The sequence below is a fragment of the Amblyraja radiata genome, chromosome 18, assembly GCF_010909765.2.
Source record: "Amblyraja radiata isolate CabotCenter1 chromosome 18, sAmbRad1.1.pri, whole genome shotgun sequence".
NCBI classification, from domain to species: Eukaryota; Metazoa; Chordata; class Chondrichthyes; order Rajiformes; family Rajidae; genus Amblyraja; species Amblyraja radiata.
Window position 1 is genome coordinate 861,736 of NC_045973.1, and position 21,913 is coordinate 883,648.

Consider the following 21,913-nt stretch of genomic DNA (forward strand, 5'->3'; position numbering starts at 1 on the left):
TGACTCGGTTGGATTAGAATGGCCATGGATATATTTTGTTAGCCTAATCATCCTAGGCTCATTTTTTGTACTTAATCTCGTTCTTGGTGTACTTAGTGGGTAAGCAGTTAAATTATGTGTACCTTCCTCTGCTTCCTTAAAGGTGCTCGCATTAAACAACTGTGTTCTTTGCATGCAACTTGCATTTGGAGGTGACGTTTTAATCGGCAAGCATTCTTGATGCAGTGAATTGAGTGCAAGTTGTGACATTCTGAGATGAGTTGCTTTTGACATAATGCATTCTGAAAGAGTTAACTGCATGGGATTTTTAAGCAATGAAGATGCGCTGTTCACTGCTCGTTTCCTAATTCTAGGGTTTATAATATACAGTTTGCTGTGTGCCCGAGTGTTATTTTTGAGTTCAATCAATTTTCTGTTATGCAAGTGAAAATAACATGATTCTGCAGTTCTCTTGGAATGATGTGCATTTATTGGACTTAATTATTTCTGCTCTGCTTCATGGTAGCGTAATTGGGTGATGTTCAATTTCTTTTTATCATAAATCCATTTGGTTGTTGGTTTATCTTCAGTTTATAAATTATGTTCATTTATACTAGGATTGCTTCATTATAATACGGTATTTGACAAGATCAATTATTGCCATATCGTAAAGTGAATGAATTGTTTCTTGGAGCATGTGGACAAAGTCACCCATTGTAAGAAAAATATAAATATATTTCATTTGTATTTTATAAACATCCAAATCTTAAATCAGTCACATTTTCAAAAATACCCATTTTCCACTGTTCTAAACATTATGCATTGAAAATATTCTCAAACACTTGAATAGTGATGCATTATAGATTTGTGATAAAATAATGATGCAAAATTGGTAAGCAAACTATAATGTTATGTATTTGCTATGCTCTGTATTGCTCTAAAACAAACTGTGATTAAATTGCCAGGAAAATTCTATTAATTAGCTCATCTTCCCCTGCCAAACAGCTGCACTGCATGATTTAGCATTTATATGTTATATGATATGTTGAAGAACAATAGTTAAAAAGGAGACTTAATATTGTTTTTAGTACTTGCAAGGAATGAAAGCAGGAAGTAGATATTAAGTTAGATATTCTGACATTTAATGTATGTTAGTACAAAGTTTTATTGATTGAAAACAGATGAACAGGAGGAATAGGTCAATTTATCCCTGCTATGATCATGTCTAACAAATAATTTCCAACGTTTGCTGAAAGTCTGCAGTATTACTTTATTTGGTGGGAACCAGGTACAGTTAAGGCATGCATTCACTCCCACCTTATTAACAAACAGTGGAATGAAATACCAGAAATGAACCCAAGTACATTTTGTGATGGACATCAACTCTTTTCTGAATCTATAGCTTGTTCAGGGAAAAGACAAAGGAGTAGCTTGTAGAGGGAGCTTGGCTTTTATGATATTTGGATGGCAATGAAAATTCCAATGAAGGAATAACATTTTTTGTTTGCAATGAATGATTAAAGAGTCAATTGTTATGGGAACAGTAAAGTAATCAAAATAGATGAAGTGGGCCTCTGTACAGAAAGTGTACCGAAGATCCTTTTTGGAGTTGGTTATGCTTTTACATAGAAACATAGAAAATAGGTGCAGGAGTAGGCCATTCGGCCCTTCGAGCCTGCACCGTCATTTGATATGATCATGGCTGATCATCCAACTCAGTATCCCATCCCTGCCTTCTCTCCATACCCCCTGATCCCTTTAGTCACAAGGGCCACATCTAACTCCCTCTTAAATATAGCCAATGAACTGGCCTCAACTACCTTCTGTGGCAGAGAATTCCACAGATTCACCACTCTGTGAAAAAAATGATTTTCTCATCTCGGTCCTAAACGACTTCCCTCTTATCCTTAAACTGTGACCCCTAGTTCTGGACTTCCCCAACATCGGGAATAATCTTCCTGCATCTAGCCTGTCCAACCCCTTAAGAATTTTGTAAGTTTCTATAAGATCCCCCCTCAATCTTCTGAATTCTAGCGTGTACAAGCCGAGTCTATCCAGTCTTTCTTCATTTGAAAGTCCTGCCATCCCAGGAATCAGTCTGGTGAACCTTCTCTGTACTCTCTCTATGGCAAGAATGTCTTTCCTCAGATTAGGAGACCAAAACTGTACGCAATACTCCAGGTGTGGTCTCACCAAGACCCTGTACAACTGCAGTAGAACCTCCCTGCTCTTATACTCAAATCCTTTTGCTATGAATGCTAACATACCATTTGCTTTCTTCACTGCCTGCTGCACCTGCATGCCTACTTTCAATGACTGGTGTACCATGACACCTAGGTCTCGTTGCATCTCCCCTTTTCCTAATCGGCCACCATTCAGATAATAGTCTACTTTCCTGTTTTTGCCACCAAAGTAGATAACCTTACATTTAACCACATTATACTGCATCTGCCATGCATTTGCCCACTCACCCAGCCTATCCAAGTCACCTTGCAGCCTCCTAGCATCCTCCTCACAGCTAACACTGCCCCCCAGCTTTGTAAAGTAAATAATAGTTTGGGAATGTCATGCAATAAATAAAAGTGGCTATCCAGGCCACATGCACTTTTGGTTTAAACGATAAATCCATTGGTATCAAGAGGGCAGAGATGATAAATACCTTCCTTGCTGTCCTCCTATGTTGTAGAATCCATCATGTTTAAAACAAACAAAGGACAGTCGGATGTTCTCACTTCATGAATTGTACATGGCTATATCTTTTCAAACAGATCTTCATTATACTAAACTGCATCAACGCATATGCAGGGAAAAGGTGTGTAACTGTAAATAGACATCTAAAGGAGTTTCTCAGTGAAGACTACATTTTTGAATTACTGTCAATACGCAGTGTGGGCAGAGCAATTTTAAATCTTTCTGTTCACCAGGGAGCTTTAAAAATTGTGCAAAGATCCTGGATAGCAGCAAGCTTCAAAAAGGCAATTAGGGAATTCTAGTGAAGGGGGTGAGCATCTGCCACCTGACTTTGTGTCACTTTCATGGCTGCCAGGGCTCCAGGATGATGGGATTACGTGGCTGCTAAATTGGCATCAATGGGAAACGTTACTGGGTAAGTGGGGGTGAAGAGCACAAACCCAGCTCCATTTGTTTATCTTCTTACCAGAAATAGAGCTACCATTGAGTGGTATTTATTGAGTCATTCAAGCCTCTTTCTGAATATCTGTCATTGATAGACATTACAGTTGCAAATAAGTTGAGCATTAATTAAGTCAGTCTTTTTCTGTTTATGCAGTCAGCAGAGAGAAATGATGTACCTTACAATCCCCAAATGAATAATATCTATAATACAATGTACTAAGTTTAATTTATTAATCTTAGACTTTGCAAAGTATACTGTCAGTCACAAAATTGGGCCAAGAAAATGAGTGTGAGGATTTCTCCACATAGTTTTGTGATTTTATTGTAGACAATTTAAAGACCTTGGGGAGTCATGATGTGAACCATTTGCCACTGATTGGCAAGATTGTCACTTGGTTTGTTGCTAATCCAAATCACTTTCTGTAAAATAATAATTTCCCCAGTGAGATTGATGGTGGAGGACTTGTGATAAAACTAGGGTATCAAGGGTGGGGAGTTATGGCCTTTCCTTTTTTAGATGGTCATTGCCTGACACTTGTAAAAGTCACATATATAATATTAACTTAAACCTGCTGTCCATATCTTCCTGTAAGGCCTCTTCTTTACCTGAGGAATTGCGAATGAATTTAAATGCTACAGAGTCAATAGAACTTAGAAACATAGAAAATAGGTGTAGGAGGAGGCCATTCAGCCCTTCGAGCCAGCACCGCCATTCATTGCGATCATGGCTAATCATCCCCAAGCAATAAATGCTACATTTCAACCACTCCAACCTTAAAACTGATTTCAACCACTCCAACCTTAAAACTGTACTCCCCAGGTTTCATCAGCATGTTTCCTGCCCAACCAGAGGAAACAATATTCTGGACTTAGTATATACTAACATTACTGAAGCCTACAAAGCCCTCCCCTCCCCCACCTTGGTCAGTCTGACCACCTCTCTCTGTTCCTGCTCCCCAAATACACACCTCTGATCAGACGTGTGAAACCTATCGTGAGGACAGTGAAGGTTTGGCCTGAGGGGGCTGTTTCTGTTTTACAGGAGCAGTTTCAGCAAACAGACTGGAGTCTGTTTGCTACCCAGTCCACCTTTAACTCCCAAGTGGACATCAACTCATACACCTCAACAGTCTTGGACTATATAAAATTCTGCACTGATAACGTCACTACCCACAAAGAGATAAAGACCTTCCCTAACCAGAAGCCGTGGATGAGCAGGGAGGTCAGACTCCTGCTGAAGGCTCGCGATGCCGCTTTCAGATCTGGCAACGCTGAGGGATACAACTCATCCAGGGCCAATCTGAAAATGGCAATTAGGAATGCTAAACTCAATCACAAACGGCGGATTGAGGAGCATTTCCAAAACAACTCCGACCCCAGGCGCATGTGGCAAGGAATCAAATCCATTGCCGATTACCAGAAAGTTAACCCCCCCCCCCCCCCCCCCAGACAACGCCTCCCTTCCGGACAAGCTAAACCATTTCTATGCTCGCTTTGACCGGGACAACAAAACTCCAGCCACCAAAGTTGCTCCACCCCCGAATGAACAACCCCTCAGTCTCTCCACCTCTGCTGTACAAGATGCACTGAGCAAGGTGAATGAGCACAAAGCTGCCGGCCCCGATGGCATCCCCGGGCGGGTGCTCAGGGCATGTGCTGGACAACTATCCCTAGTCTTCACTGACATTTTCAATCTGTCACTAGCCCAGGGTGTTGTTCCCACTTGCCTCAAGACATCAACCATCATGCCAGTGCCCAAACAATCAGCTACAGGGGGTCTCAACGATTTCCGCCCAGTGGCACTCACCCCTGTCATTGCAAACTGCTTTGAGCGGCTGATCTTGGCTCACCTCAAAGCTAGCCTCCCCCCCACACTGGACCCCCATCAGTTTGCCTACCGGACCAACAGGTCTACAGAGGACGCCATATCGGCGGCCCTACACTCTGCCCTGACCCACCTGGACAGCAATAACACTTACATCAGGTTGCTGTTCATTGATTTCAGCTCTGCCTTTAACACTGTCATCCCCGCCAGCTTGATCACCAAACTCAGCGGACTTGTCATCTCCACCTCCCTCTGCAACTGGACACTGGATTTCCTCACCAACAGACCACAGTCTGTTAGGGTCAACAACCTCACCTCCTCCACTATAACACTGAACAGGCTGTGTGCTCAGCCCTCTCCTCTACTCCCTCTTCACCCATGACTGCATCCCTAAGAATGGATCCAACGCCATCATTAAATTTGCTGACGACACCACGGTGGTAGGACTGATCAGTGACAACGACGAGTCAGCCTACAGGGATGAGGTCCAGCACCTGACAACCTGGTGTGCCAACAATAACCTCATCCTCAACTCCAAGAAGACGAAGGAAATTATTGTCGACTTCAGGAAGATCAGAAGGGGCAGACATACCCCAATCCATATAAACGGGACTGAGGTGGAGCGCGTCTCCAACTACAAATTCCTCGGGGTACACATCTCGGAGGATCTGTCCTGGTCCCTCAACACCTCCAAGCTGATCAAAAAGGCGCAGCAGCGCCTTTACTTCCTGAGGAGGCTCAAGAAAGCTCACCTGTCCCCCCAGATCCTGACCAACTTTTACCGCTGTACCATCGAAAGCATCCTGACCACCTGCTTCACGGTATGGTACAGCAGTTGCACCGTAGCGGACAGGAAGGCACTACAATGGGTGGTGAAAACCGCGCAGTACATCATCGGTGCCCCGCTCCCCGCCATGGATGCCCTCCACCGAAAACGGTGTCTGAGACGGGCCGGGAAGATCATTAAAGACCCCTCCCACCCCAACCATGGACTGTTTGCCCTCCTCCCATCAGGGAGGCGGTACAGGAACCTCAGGTCTCATGCTAGTAGGATGAGGAACAGCTTCTACAATAATACCATCACATTGCTGAACTTGGAGTCCCGCCGATAGATTTCTCCAGTCTCTCCGTCCACATTGTTTGATTATTCTGCATTTTTATTTCTATATTGCACTATTACTACGGACTGACGCTAAACTGCATTTCGTTGTACCGATACTTGTATTTGTGCAATGACATTAAAGTTGAATTGAATTGAATAACCCGTGCCTGCCTTCTCCCCATATCCCTTGATTCCACTAGCCCCCAGAGCTCTATCTAACTCTCTCTTAAATCCATCCAGTGACTTGACCTCCACTGCCCTCTGTGGCAGGGAATTCCACAAATTCACAACTCTCTGGGTGAAAAAGTTTTTTCTCACCTCAGTCTTAAATGGTTTACCTTTTATTCTAAGACTGTGGCCCCTGGTTCTGGATTCGCCCAACATTGGGAACATTTTACTTCGGAGTCACGTGAGTGACTGCGTGAAGAACCCGCTTCCAACGCATGCGTGTCATATCGCTACACGCATTGCACGAGTCAACAGGAGGGGGGAGGACGTCCCCCAGTAACGGGAGAAGATAAAAGGACCAGCAAAAGGCAGGTAAGGACTCTGGATTTTTAGTTTACACAAATGGACAGAGTAAAAAGGAAGCGGTCTGCTAAAAAACTGCCCGAGAAACACGTTGTAAACGTGGATGAACGGCAGAGACAGCAGCCGTCGGCTCTAGAGGCCTCGGTAGAGGAATCAGCTGGGCCAGAAATCATTCTGGCACCGACGAAACTTACTTCCCGGCCGGGAGGCAAAGTTCAAACGAAAACGCACCATCTAGAAAAGCCCGACTTGGAGCAGCAGCGGGCGACCAGCCCGTATCAATATCGGACCTGGGCTGAACGGGTGCGGGAGACGGAACAAACCCGCTATGAGTGGCTGCATACGGAGCAGCCAGGAGAAACAGCTGACTGGGAACAGACGTGGACCGACAGTCAGGACCGGTGTGGCCAGCGGTGGGACGAGGAAAGCCCGCAAACCAGCACCCGTGAGTACCGGGGACGGGAACAGCGGGGATACAGAGAAGAGCAGCACACTTCTGAAAGGCTGCAGGAATGGGAGCAGCCAAAAATAGCAAGTGCAGCTCAACATAGAGACCGTCTAAAGGAGCTGCTGGAGGAGCTCCTTTACAGTGGCAGTCCCATGAATGTGGAGACTAGCCACAGTGGGCAGGCAAGCCCCATATGGGTACCCCGTGAGGGACCCCCTGAAATCTCGACCTCTTCGGAGGAGACTGGGCAGGACCCTGATGGGCCAGACCCTGATCACACAGCTTCCCATGAACCTGAATCTGCATCTAGCTTGTCCAGTTCTTTTATAATTTTATATGTTTTTTATAAGATTTCCCCTCATCCTTCTAAACTCCAATGAATACAAGCCTAGTCTTTTCAATCTTTCCTCATATGAGAGTCCCGCCATCCCAGGGATCAATCTCGTGAACCTATGCTGCACTGCCTCAATCACAAGGATGTCCTTCCTCAAATTAGGAGACTAAAACTGTACACAATACTCCAGATGTGGTCTCACCAGAGCCCTATACAATTGCAGAAGAACCTCTTTACTCCTATACTGAAATCCTCTTGTTATGAAGGCCAACATTCCATTAGCTTTCTTCACTGCCTGCTGTACCTGCACGCCAACTTTCAGTGACTGGTGTACAAGGACGCCCAGGTCTCGCTGCACCTCCCCCTTACCTAACCTAACCCCATTGAGATAATAATCTGCCCCCTTGTTTTTGCCACCAAAGTGGATAACCTCACATTTATCTATATTATACTGCATCTGCCACGCATCTGCCCACTCACTCAACCTGTCCAGGTCACCCTGCAACCTCCTAACATCCTCTTCACAGTTCACACTGCCACCCAGCTTTGTGTCATCCGCAAACTTGCTGGTGTTGCTCCTAATTCCCTCTTCCAAATCATTAATATATATGGTAAACAGTTGCGGCCCCAACACCGAGCCTTGCGGCACTCCACTCACCACTGCCTGCCATTCTGAAAAGGACGTGTTCACTCCTACTCTTTGCTTCCTGTCTGCCAACCAATTTTCTATCCATGTCAACATCCTACCCCCAATACCATGTGCTCTAATTTTAGTTACCAGTCTCCCGTGCGGGACCTTATCAAAGGCTTTCTGAAAGTCTAGATACACTACATCCACTAGCACCCCTTCATTCATTTTACTTGTCACATCCTCAAAAAATTCCAGAAGATTAGTCAAGCATGTTGATAAGCAAGCAACCCTTTCATAAATCCATGTTGACTTGGACTAATCCTTTTACTGCTATCCAAATGCCCCATTATTACCTCTTTAATAATTGACTCCAGCATCTTTCCCACCGCCAAAGTCAGGCTAACTGGTCTGTAATTCCCCGTTTTCTCTCTTGCTCCTTTCTTGAAAAGTGGGATAACATTAGCTATCCTCCAATCCACAGGACCTGATCCTGAATCTATTGAACATTGGAAAATGATCACCAATGCGTCCACTGTTTCTAGAGCCACCTCCCTGAGGACCCTGGGATGCAGACCATCAGGCCCAGGGGATTTATCATCCTTCAGTCCCATTAGCTTACCCAATACTATTTCTCGCCTAATGAAAATTTATTTAAGTTCCTCTACCCCCTTAGATCCTCTGTCCTCCAGTACATCTGGGAGATTGTTTGTGTCTTCCTTAGTGAAGACAGATCCAAAGTACCTGTTCAACTCTTCTGCCATTTCCTTGTTCCCCATAATAAATTCACCCGTGTTTGCCTTCAAGAGACCCACATTTGACTTTGCTACTCTTTTTCCCTTAACATATCTAAAGAAACTTTTACTGTCCTTCTTTATATTCCTGGCCAGCTTCCCTTCGTACTTCACCTTTTCAGCCCGTATTGCCCGTTTTGTTTCCTTCTGTTGTCCTATGAAAGTTTCCCAATCCTCTGGCTTCCGGCTACTCTTTGCTGTGTTATACATCTTTCCTTTTAGTTTTATTCTATCCCTAACTTCTCTTGTCAGCCACGGTTGCCTCCTACTCCCCTTAGAATCTTTCTTCCTTTTTGGAGTGAAATGATCCTGCGTCTTCCGGATTAGACAATAGACAATAGGTGCAGGTGTAGGCCATTTGGCCCTTCCAGCCAGCACCGCCATTCAATGTGATCATGGCTGATCATCCCCAATCAGTACCCCGTTCCTGCCTTCTCCCCATATCCCCTGACTCCGCTATCTTTAAGAGCTCTATCTAGCTCTCTCTTGAAAGCATCCAGAGAACCTGCCTCCACCGCCCTCTGAGGCAGAGAATTCCACAGACTCACCACTCTCTGTGAGAAAAAGTGTTTCCTCGTCTCCGTTCTAAATGACTTACTCCTTTTTTCTCACCTCAGTCTTAAATGGTTTACCCTTTATTCTAAAAATGTGGCCCCTGGTTCTGGACTCCCCCAACATCGGGAACATGTTTCCTGCCTCTAGCGCGTCCAAGCCCTTAACAATCAGGTACGGGATACTGAGTTGGATGATCAGCCATGATCATATTGAATGGCGGTGCAGGCTCGAAGGGCCGAATGGCCTACTCCTGCACCTAATTTCTATGTTTCTATGTTTCTAATCTTATATGTTTCAATGAGATACCCTCTCATCCTTCTAAACTCCAGAGTGTACAAGCCCAGCTGCTCCATTCTCTCAGCGTATGACAGTCCTACCATCCCCGGAATTAACCTTGTAAACCTACGCTGCACTCCCTCAATAGCAAGAATGTCCTTCCTCAAATTAGGGGACCAAACCTGCACACAATACTCCAGGTGTGGTCTCACTAGGGCTCTGTACAACTGCAGAAGGACCTCTTTGCTCCTGCATTCGATTCCTCTTATTATAAAGGCCAACATGCCATTCGCTTTCTTCACTGCCTGCTGTACCTGCATGCTTACTTTCATAGACTAATGTACAAGGACCCCCAGATCCCGTTGTACTTCCCCTTTTCCCAATTTGACGCCATTTAGATAGTAATCTGGATTATGCCCAGAATTTCCTACCATTGCTGTTCCACCGTCATTCCTGCTAGGATCCCTTTCCAGTCTACCCTGGCCAGCTCCTTTCTCATGCCTTCATAGTCCCCTTTGTTCAACTGCATCACTGACACTTCCGCTTTAACCTTCTCCTTCTCAAATGGCAATACTTCTCGCCTTCTAAAGGAGAAAGGTCGAACTGAAGATAGTTTGGTCTGTAGAACTTGTGTTGGAAGAACATGGAACTGAAGTGATTGTCTTCTGGCCGCATCTATTTTAGAGTAATCTACAATGTAATAGTACATTTCAGAATAGGGGTGTATCCTAATATCCATCAATGCATTGGTTGTAGGTCAGTTTCTTTGCAGATGTATTACAATTGCATAAAAGGTCATACAGGCATACCATGCAAATGTGATGGCCCTGATGTTGCACGGACATTGGGCTGGTATGGTGTGAAATTGATGACAGGTTGTTGCAACTTTGGGATATTTTAACTCCTGAATTCTTTCAGAGTCTGAAGACAGTCCCCATCCCAAATCATCACTTACCAAGTTCTCCAAAGATGCTGCTGGACCCACTGAGTTACTCCAGCACTTTGTGTCAACTAATTTCTATTTGACTTTGTGTTTTGAATTTAATATAGCAAGATTTTACAAATAATGAAGAAGTGAGGAGCAAGATGCTGTTTCTGAGAACCAAATTCAATCAGCAAATCTTGGCATTATCGCTTAATTCTATGAATTTGCAAGCTGATTTGCACTTCAGTAATAGCATGTGATGTGTACATGTGGTTATTTTATCGGCAGGCTTCAGCCCATTTCCCTTCCACTCCATTGCTTTCACAATGCACACCCACCAGGATGCACAGAATACATTTCCATTGAGAAAATGATAGATGTACTTTAAATCTCCAAGTCAATTTGTAACCCTGCTGACTTTAGCAACAGTATCCATTTAGCTAAATAATTAATCAGGGCTTGAATTAGCCACACTGTGTGCCTGACCTAATTTCATCTGTTTTATCCAAGGCCGCATTTTTTTAAGACACCTTAATTCTAAGTTTTATCATTGCATTTATTATCTGTCCAGATGTTAACAATTTCACAATGTGCTGACAATAAACAGACAAAATCTGTTACTAATCTCACTGGTGCCAAACATCACATTACATAAAATTGCTTCATAGGGAAATTTTGTACCAAACCGTTGCTTCATTTTTCACTATCTACTTATTCTAATTGTATATATCCTTGCTTATTTCTATAATAGATTATACTTGGATTAAGAATATGTACTAACTGTAAACCATTGAGCAATAAACAAAGTGCTGGAGTAACTCAGCTGGTCAGGCAGCATCTATGGTGGGAATGAACAGATGATGTTTTGGGTCAGGACCCTTCTTCAGACTATTGGAGTGGGGGGAAGAAAACCAGAAAAGAGAGGTGGGATGGGGCAAAGCCTGGCAAGAGATAGTTGTACGGGTGAGGGGAAGTAATTGGTGGATGTGAGGAGATAGTGACAAATGTAGAGGTGAGACAAAAGGGTGTTGGATAAGGAAAGAAGAGGAGGAATTAAATGTAAAGCTGGAGGGTGTGATCCAGAGAGGAAGGGAGAGGGAAATATACCTTTTTGTGTTTTTTGCTCAAGTTTTTTGCTCAACACCTTCAGTTTCTTGTGTTTCATTTTTGCATAAACCATTATATGCATTTAATCAGTGCAATGAAAATGTGAGGTAATACATTGCTCTGTGAAATTCCAGTGTTTTTGTTTGATAATCCATATGTACACATTTTAGAGCTGCTGTGAAGTTCACCCTTAGGACATATTACCAGCCTGACATTCTGTTGCATATATATCTGCTGCACAGTATCATTATTTTTATCCAGAATTTTATTTTGCTCTTTTTTACAGTAAAATATGTAAATATGCAACTGCATTATCTCTAATAAATTGGATGCATTTTACAGATTAATGTAACTAATTTATTTACCAAAATACACAAAATATTGAAATAAATTTGAAAAGAGTATTTCTTTATTTGCATTATTAAAACATGAGGATAATCATCAGTAGTGTCCAAGTACAATTAATTTACTGGAGATGTTTTCAGCATTTAATGCTATAAATCCTAGGAGGTGAGAATTACAGATCACTTGTCTTCAACCATACCAGTATTTGAGGCAAGCTGCCATAGTCTTTTAAAATAATTAGCCCGCCTCATGGTAGTTGATTACTCTCTTTACATCATCCTTTGAAAAAGCTGCAGTTGGTTTTGGTGATGTTTCAGATTCTTGAAAGTTTAAAGTCTTACTCCCACCCCCTCCTGTGTTGGAGGTAATTGTTCCAGAATTCCATCACTTACTGTGATGATGGTGAATTGCAGGAATCTTCCCAATGGGGGTACAATATTTGAAATGGTATCATCATTAAAGGGCGTTTCCTTCCAAGTGAGTAGATTGGTAAACAAGTCTGAGATGGATTTCTGTCCAATTTTCAGAGCAATGCCTTTACTAAAAATATTGAAATTGATATCTTTGTATCAGCAGTAGATGAATATATATCTTAGCAGTAGTCTGAAAGACCTGTGAGTGGCATTCTGTTTTCATGGACATTATTTTATTCCCCCTTTGATTTCAAGTATTTTTCAATAATTAATGATGTAGAATCATAATTTATTTTATTTGTTATAATTACAGATTGAGTTTTCCACAGTTTGGTGATAATTGATTGATTGAACTTGTGGTTTACGACACTCCACATGCATTTGCCCTGTGGTACCTGTGCAGTGGATCTTGGTCTGTAGAATTTATAAGGTGGTCCCTTATATTTGAGGCTCCTGTACTACTCATTTGAAGGAATCCATCCAAATGGTACTGTGCTGAATGTTGGCAAAAACAATGCTGCCTGATTTTCTGCATGTTACCATCCTTTTGACACCCAGAGGAAGGGATGAAAATGAATACCAGCACAGATTGTGGTTCTAAAATGACTGGGCTAGAGTGATAAGTCCTTACCTGAAGGATGTAAATGAACAACATTTAACTGTTACAGTAGATTTTTTAATCCCACAGAACATAACTTTATTTGAACAGTTTACTCCCAACTAGTAATTTGAACCCTGATTGTAAGTCTATTACCATGTTAGTAGCTGAATGTGTCAATTACTTGCTGATCATGTAATTTAAGTTCCATTTAATGAATATTTCACTCTATGTTAGCAGTTTGTGTTGAACAAGTGATAATTAAGACCCTGTCCTTTATTTTTATTTGTGCTTTCAATTTGAAATATTCCCTGTTGCTATGAAACCTGCAGTGAGTTTTCTAAGGAAAGGGAAAAGGCAAAGGCGAGAGGAGATTTTCAGAAGCTGCGTGAGAAACAACAACTTGAGGAGGATCTCAAGGGCTATCTGGATTGGATCACCCAGGCTGAGGACATCGACCCCGAGAATGAGGAAGACTTTGAGAATGCAGAAAAACGAAATCGTAAGTATCTTCCTTCATTGTTGATTCAGATTTGTTTATTGTCGTGTACACAGGGTGTAATGAAATTCCTACACAGTTCACAGAGACAACAGTATATGTATAACAGTGATAAATACAACAATAAATACAGCAACGAGGATAGTGCAAGTAGGAACATAAGATGGATAAAATACTGATAATTACTTTGACAAAGCAGAAAATAATTGAAATACTGAGCAGGTCAGGTAGCATCCAGCAGGAGAAAAAAACAATTATGTTTTAGAGCTTGAAACAATTTAGTACGTGAAAACATTCATGTCATTTTGAAATTATTTTTCTGGATGGATACAATTTGTTTTATAATATGGTGTCAATCTTAAAATAGTTTCAAGTAGTCTTAAAGTAGTCTTTACTTGACTTATTTTATCTACTATATAGGAATAGTTTTGTGACTGGAAATCCCCACCAGTAACATGAAACCAGAAACATATATACTTAATACGGAAATGCTCTTGTTGAACGATGAAAGAACTCAATAAAAATAAACATCTTTTAGGAATGTTGGAAAGTAAATTTAACCATATAACAATTACAGCACGGAAACAGGCCGTCTCAGCCTTTCTAGTCCGTGCCGAACACTTACTCACCTAGTCTTTGTGGAGAAATTGGATCCATTGGCACATTCCATGCACATACACATGGAAAATGGTCATTTCTCAGTCGACCATCTAGAAATGAACCTGAGCATGATTCAGAGTGGTACACCAGAAATGTACCCAGTGTCAGATGTGCATCTAGTGAAGCCAGAGTGCAATGACCATTACAGTGCTTACTGACCAGAATTACCCATTAAATGAAACAAGGGCCAAGTGTTGCAATAAACCAGATAAAGACACAGTGGCTCTGCTTGGATACCAATTTTTACCCTCACAGTTATGGCTGGAGTTACTATTATGCTGTGCTTTGTCCACTGATTGAGATTGTGGCATTTCTATACGTCTTGAGACCATTCACTGCACAGGATTTGATTGAGCATTTGAATTGGATGTTTGGTGCCCAGTCTCATAGAAAAATGACGTTCTATTTCCTAGATTCTTGTTTTCTCTCGTCTCCATGGCAACTGCTTATATTGCTGTACTCTGGCTGTCATGGAGAGTGTTCTTTAAGAATTGACTAGCTTCCAGTGACTATGATATGGTAACTGCATTCTCTGCAGGCAGTTGACGGGGGCTGTGCAGGAGAATGTGTGCTGCTTGATTCAGAAAGAAAACCAATATAATAATCGTTGTTATTCGCTGGCCTTTTCTACAGCTTGATATTTGGGTCATCTCTCTCACATTCCATTATTAATACTAGTGCATTGCATGTTTAGTAAACCAAAGAGGGGTAAACTCAAATTTATAGGGATTAATGATGCATGCAAATTATTATTCCATTTTGTCTGAGAAGAATTTATATGGTGCACATTATTTGAAAAATGTACATGTAAAATATTTGAATACTTATCTGAGGTACCACAAATCCAATGATAAAAAAGGAGGACATTTTAGGATGGAGTTTTGAAAAATAACTTATGGAACACAGTGAAGTTGTGCAGTAAAATATTTCACTAATTCTCCGACCAGGCTCATAAGCTATGCTTCTACTAACATTAAACTGCACCTTAGTATGGTTAGAGAGACCTTCAACCGCTGTCTATTAAAATAATTTGAATGCAACATCTAAGGGGTCACGTTTAAACTTGGATCATCCTTCGTTTTCCAAACTGACTGCAGTGATCCCCAGAGCCATTTTTGTCTGGAGCTATAGTGCCCTCCATAATGTTTGGGACAAAGACCCATCGTTTATTTATTTGCCTCTGTACTCCACAATTTGAGATTTGTAATAGAAAAAATCACATGTGGTTAAATTCAGTCAGATTTTATTAAAGGCCATTTTGGTATTACCAAGTGGACATTACAGCTGTGTTTATACATACCTTCCCACCCCCCCCCCCCATTTCAGGGCACCATACTGTTTGTGACACATGGCTTCACAGGTGGTTGCAATTGCTCAGGTATGTTTAATTGCCTCCTTAATGCAGGTATAAGAGAGCTCTCAGCACCTAGTCCTTCCGTCACCTTAGGAACCTTTTATTGCTATTCATCAACATGAGGACCAAAGTTGTGCCAATGAAAGTCAAAGAAGCCATTATGAGACTGAGAAACAAGAATAAGACTGTTAGAGAGACATCAGCCAAACCTTAGGCTTACCAAATTAACTGTTTGGAACATCATTAAGAAGAAAGAGAGCACTGGTGAGCTTACTAATCGCAAAGGGACTGGCAGGCCAAGGAAGACCTCCACAGCTGATGACAGAAGAATTCTCTCTCTATTAAAGAAAAATCCCCAAACACCTGTCCGACAGATCAGAAACTCTCTTCAGGAATCAGGATTTGTCAATGTGGATTTGTCAATGACCACTGTCCGCAGAAGACTTCATGAACAGAAATACAGAGGCTACACTGCAAGATGCAAACCACTGGTTAGCTGCTCAAATAGGATGGCCAGGTTACAGTTTGCCAAGAAGCACTTTAAAGAGCAACCACAGTTCTGGAAAAAGGTCTTGTGGACAGATGAAATGAAGATTAACATATCAGAGTGATGGCAAGAGCAAAGTATGGAGGAGTGAAGGAACTGCCCAAGATCCAAAGCATACCACCTCATCTGTGAAACACAGTGGTGGGGGTGTTATGGCCTGGGCATGTATGGCTGCTGAAGGTACTGCCTCACTTATCTTCATTGATGATACAACTGCTGATGGTAGTAGCATTATGAATTATGAAGTGTATAGACACATCCTATCTGCTCAAGTTCAAACAAATGCCTCAAAACTCATTGACCAGCGGTTCATTCTACAGCAAGACAATTATCCCAAACATATTGATAAAGCAACAAAGGAGTTTTTCAAAGCTAAAAAATTGTGAATTCTTGAGTGGCCAAGTCAATCGCCCAATCTGAACCCAATTGAGCATGCCTTTTATATGCTGAAGAGAAAACTGAAGGGACTACACCCCAAAACAAGCATAAGCTAAAGATGGCTGCAATACAGGCCTGGCAGAGCATCACCAGAGAAGACGCCCAGTAACTGGTGATGTCCATGAATCGCAGACTTCAAGCAGTCATTGCATGCAAAGGATATGCAACAAAATACTAAACATGACTATTTTCATTTAATGACATTGATGTGTCCCAAACATTATTGTGCCCTGAAATGGGGGGAACTATGTAAAACACTGCTGTAATTTCTACATGGTGAAACCAAAATGTATAAAAATGCCCTTTATTAAAATCTGACAATGTGCACTTTAACCACATGCAATTTTTTCTATTACAAATCACAAATTGTGGAGTACAGAGGCAAATAAATAAATGATGGGTCTTTGTCTCAAACAGTATGGAGGGCACTATATAATACCAACTATAATACCAATTTTGATGTTTGAAGAGAAGTCAGACAGACCTTCACCATCTACTTCACATGGCATTCTGGTCCTGATGCTAATAACAGGGTCATAGCTATATTTAAATAACTTGACCTTAGTTTATCTTTTTGGGTTTTCTTGATGAGATGGTGCTGTAGAGAATGCCTTAACTATCTCAATGTTGATTTGCTAGTACAAATATTTTGTATTGTCATTTCTCTGCTGATATCTTTATACAACTTAGTTTTACGCTTGCCATTTGTCTGCTGAAGGCTTCCTTAAGATTTCCTCCTTTCCTTGGATCGTGTAAACATCAGTGTCTAATAGATTTATTATTCTGAGACTAATGCCAGATTGAAGTGTGCAAAACTCACCAATCTGTCAACTGATTCCCTTGTCATAACTTTAAAAGATACATACGTTCATCAAATTTAATTTAGGATAGGTAATTAACGAAATGGACATAGTTTGACATAGTTTGACCTTCAGTCAATCTGTTCAGTTAGTGATGCATCTGGCATGCTGAACCACTGCACATGTATATGCCCCCCCAAAATACAATTAGCTTCTTTTTCAACCTGAGGCAAAGCATGGTGAGGGGTGAGGCAGCTGCTGGCTATGTTGAATAAACCATCATGAACCTCGGATCAGGTTATCTACAAAACAAATAATGGGTTGCTCCATTGATCTCATCAGAAATTGGGTATCTTTGACATTTTCACTGTGCAGTTTCTGTTGGGCAATTTATAGTGTGAAGACCCTCTGTGTGAAAAAGGATGCAGTCCTTTCTAGAATGTCTAATCAGAAGAAAATGAAAGGGCTTAATGTGGATTTTCTGATGTATTTTTGGAGTTTCTTTTGTATGCCATCAGCGGTGTAATGTAGCTGGGTCCAAACCAGCAAACATGAAGATTGAAGAATGGTCTCGACCCAGTGTAAATGTAACCTATGGATATTCTGCAGAGATGCTGCGTGATCCGCTGAGTTACTCCTGCACCTTGTATAAATTAGAAGTTCTGCATGAACTGTCGGGAAGCTGGTGCATCCCACCAATTGCTGACCAACAGGACACTACAGAAGGTGCCCATGTAGTGTTTGCCTGGAAGCTCAGACCTCTGCCATCATGACTCCGACTGTCAGACCACATGTTATGGTGGCTGAGTATACTCTTCTCCAGCAGATTGTTAAGGTGCAGCACTGTGTGACACAAATTTGCTGTCCCTTATAATGATCATCACATTCGTTATCTCAACTCTGCTGTTTCACCGCCACGTTCACTGTTGCTTGTTAACCAACCAGTCCAAATGGGGGTCAGGCGTGCCATTGAGGACTCCTGAAGCTAGATCCAGGCCTAAACCTACTGTAAGTCCACCTCCACGGCTATCTGCCATCTCCTGCACTGAATGTCAACAGCAAAACCTAGTATAGACAAAGTTAGTGGAAAACACGAACCTCGGAAGACAAAAAGGTAGTAGCCTAAGGTGTGGTATTTGATTATAGATTGATTTGGATGATTTGGATGATTTGGATGATTTGGATGATTTGGATGATTTTGTACTGTTTTTCCTCATTGTGTACTATAGATAATGTGGCAATCAAGAATGAAGGTGGGTGAAGTGAAGCTTGTGGATTAGAATTGCGTTTCTTTGATTCTGCTACCTGACAAGTGGTCCAGGAGACAGAGATGATGCTAGAGTATCTTTGTTGACAGTTCATTTTGAGAGTAGCATGAAGTCGTTTTCTGCGCCGATAACCCTAAGGGGACCAGTAGTTGCTTCCCTTGACAGGTTTACCGGTATGTTGCTAAACGAAATAGAGGTCCGATTAAATGTTTCCCACTTGCTGGGAACACAAAAGGAAGAGGAGCAATTAGGTTGAAACAAATAACTATAATGTGCAAGCCTGGGGCGGAAATGTAATGCACAAAGAAACCAACTTGTGTAGAAATAAAGATAATGCCAGCAACAGGAGTTAAAGATACAGAGATGGGAATAAGATTTAAAATGTTTTGCCTTTTGACCAAATAATTGAAAATTAAATGAAATAGGTGAGATGTATTATTCTTTTACCCAATGATTATTTATGTTTATTTGTTGTTTGTAAAAAACAGCAGGGTAATGTTAATTCCTGGCAATGTCTGTTCATGTTCTAAGGATTAGAAAATGTTGAGTTGAAAACTTATGAACGATGCCTTATCTACTTCAGTGCACAAGGAATGCACAGTGTGATGTCATGCTCAGCATGGACCATCATAAAATTATAAATTGGCCATATGATTACCTTCCCCTGAACAGAATGCATAGGTGGTTATTGGATTGACCATACTATAATACTTGTATTTGTATACCTGAGGCAGACTAAAGGGCCTGTCCCACTGCGGCGACCTAATTCGCGAGTTTCGAAGAGTTTGCCCTTGACTAATACTTGCAGCATGGTCGACACGAGGTCCTAGGAGGTCTTTGTAACTCTCCTTCATGCTCGAGAGTAGTCCCCGTGTACTCGAGGCCTCAGTTATGTCGCGGTTTCATCGCTGACGGTCGATCCTGCTCGAGGTTTTTCAGGCAAGTGCCCTCGAGCTTGAAGGTCGAAGACAGTCGCTGAAAAGTCGCGTTAGTCGGACAGGCCCTTTAAAGCTTATTAATCATTTGTTTGAATCAACAAAAATGTTATGTAATATCATTACCATCAACATGTTTAATCACACATATCACAGTGCATTTTAAATGTTATCAATGATTCTTTACAAAATGAAACATGCTTTGTGTTAATGATTGATTTCGATACATAAGTGTTTCACAGAGTAGGAAACAAGTATAAAGAAAACATTAGTCTAATGGCAAGAGATTTATATAACCTTTGGTTGGGATGAATGCAGTATATCTTATTAAATTATATTTTGTAATGCATTGCATCATTAATTTTAGAAAAAAATACTGAGTAAATTTATCCATTTGAGGGATTAGCATCAGCATATAAATGTTACCACAAGTAAATCTGGCTGATGTAATTCTGCTATCATTAGCTTTGTAGTCACTGTCTCATCCTTCGTCAAGTTGAAAGCATTGTTTTTGTTACATATTGTTATATGTTGTTTCATTTTGAAAATCACTATTTCTAACCTTTCTAATACTGTTGCTGCCATCTGCTGTAATTGCATGCATTTATTATGAAGGGGTAACGCTGGCCGAATTACTGGAAAAGAAGAAAGGAAAATTTGCATGGTTTAGCCAGTCATCTGACACTCATGGTAATTGTAGTTTGTTTTTCGTTCTTAGATTTTTGTTTTTGTTTTTTTGTGGCATGTGCTTCTTTTGCCAATTGTTTTTCTCTCCATTGCATGATCATATATTTCTGTTAATTATTTGCTGTGTTTTAGAATATTTTTTTTAAAGGAGCGTTTGTAAAGAAAGCTGCTAGTTATCTTACTTTGCTTTTGTGGAATGTGCAGCTTATTTTTGTGGTCATTCCTTCCACAGTGAAAGGTAGTAAAAAGACACAAAATGAGATGTGACCAGTTGAATTTTATGAACAAATTGCAAACAGTCTGCTTTTACAATGCACATTCATCTGTACTTTAAGTAAAGTTAAACTTTGCGCTCTGCCTTCAGTTGGCTTTTAACCTGCTAAGTGTGATGAATTTGGGAAATTTTTCATCTAATCCACAATGTATAAAAGCTATTTTCCTTCAATTTTCTGATCTAAAATACAGAATAATAACAATGTTCAACTTTTAATTCTAAATATGTCCAGACTGTAGACTTAAGAATCCATGTTGTATAAGTGCAATGGAGCATAAGAAGGACATGCTAATTATTCAGTCTTCCAAAAGAATTAACAGGATGTGCTGTGCATGATTGTCAAGATTTCTCCTCACAAACAATTCAGTGTTGAACAGCTTTGCACATATGAAAATCAAACTGGAAATGTAAAACAAAAGCAGAAATTAATGGAAATATTCTGCAGGTCCAAGTGCATAAAAATCTACGTTAAGGAAGCAATAATTTCTTTGTCTCAACCACAAAATTAGATTAGGCACATCCATGATTGATCCACCATAGTGTGCTAACTTGTTGCTGACATCAGGCGCACACCTAATGGTGTGACTATTTGTGTTTGAGCTCAAGGCTCCAGACAATGACCATTGTGGAACTGTCACCATCAAAACTGAATCAGGTTTTGACGTTTGTTGCTTTCGTTGCTGTTGCTCACATGTGCAGTTTTAAAATTGTACAAATTCTTTCCAAAGTCCACAGTTAAACTGACAGGGACTATTTTCCATAACATTTAGAAGATGATATACTGTTTCTGTTGTTGCTTCAGTGGTGATTCAACTGGCAGTATCTCATTACTTTAAACGTCATTATGGCCATGATTGGTCACACAGAGTAGGAGGCATGTCTGTCGTAAAGGGCCTATTCCGAGATTTTTCAGCGATACCATATCCCATCTGGATCTTTCTGATGAACAATGTATGTGCATAGTCAGGTGACCAAACCTGCCATTGAGATGCCCTGTGAGAGGATCTTTATCCACATTCTCATGCCTAGTCTTTCTGTGGAAGTCATGCTAATTCTCAAGCATGATTCCCAAAAAGTTAATCTGCAAGTCGAATCGGTAGTAAAGAAGGCAAATACATTTATTTCAAGGTGGCTAGAATACAAAAAACAGGGATGTACCATATTTCCCGGCAATGAAAACACACCCCACCGCCTCCACCGGTTGCGCCTGTGCTGAAGGTCACCGTGGCTGGCTGGCAAGTGGGCTGAGGTGACGGCCGGTTCCGCTGTCCGGTTCCAGCGGCCGCTCGCAGCCACCCGAGCTACTTCCCTCCCCGGCCACAATGCGGTGGCTCCGCGCCCGGAGGGCCGCGGCAGTGGTGAGTGAGTGAGTTGCTGGCATGATCTTCGACCCCCTCTTTCTCAACGCTCCTGCCTTCCCTACACCTTTACCCCTGGCGGCCCAACCAAGATTACT

At 41.4% G+C, this 21,913-nt stretch overlaps 1 protein-coding gene across 3 annotated transcripts in view; it reads left to right on the plus strand.

Annotated features, from left to right (window-relative positions):
- cacna1d (calcium voltage-gated channel subunit alpha1 D) overlaps positions 1-21,913 on the plus strand; it is a 352,130-nt gene that overhangs the window by 155,148 nt on the left and 175,069 nt on the right. For all 3 annotated transcript variants that reach the window (XM_033036547.1, XM_033036546.1, XM_033036548.1), the window contains 2 exons: positions 13,328-13,497; positions 20,112-20,186. In XM_033036547.1, coding sequence (XP_032892438.1) covers positions 13,328-13,497; positions 20,112-20,186 — 245 coding nt within the window. The remainder of the gene's footprint in view (positions 1-13,327; positions 13,498-20,111; positions 20,187-21,913) is intronic.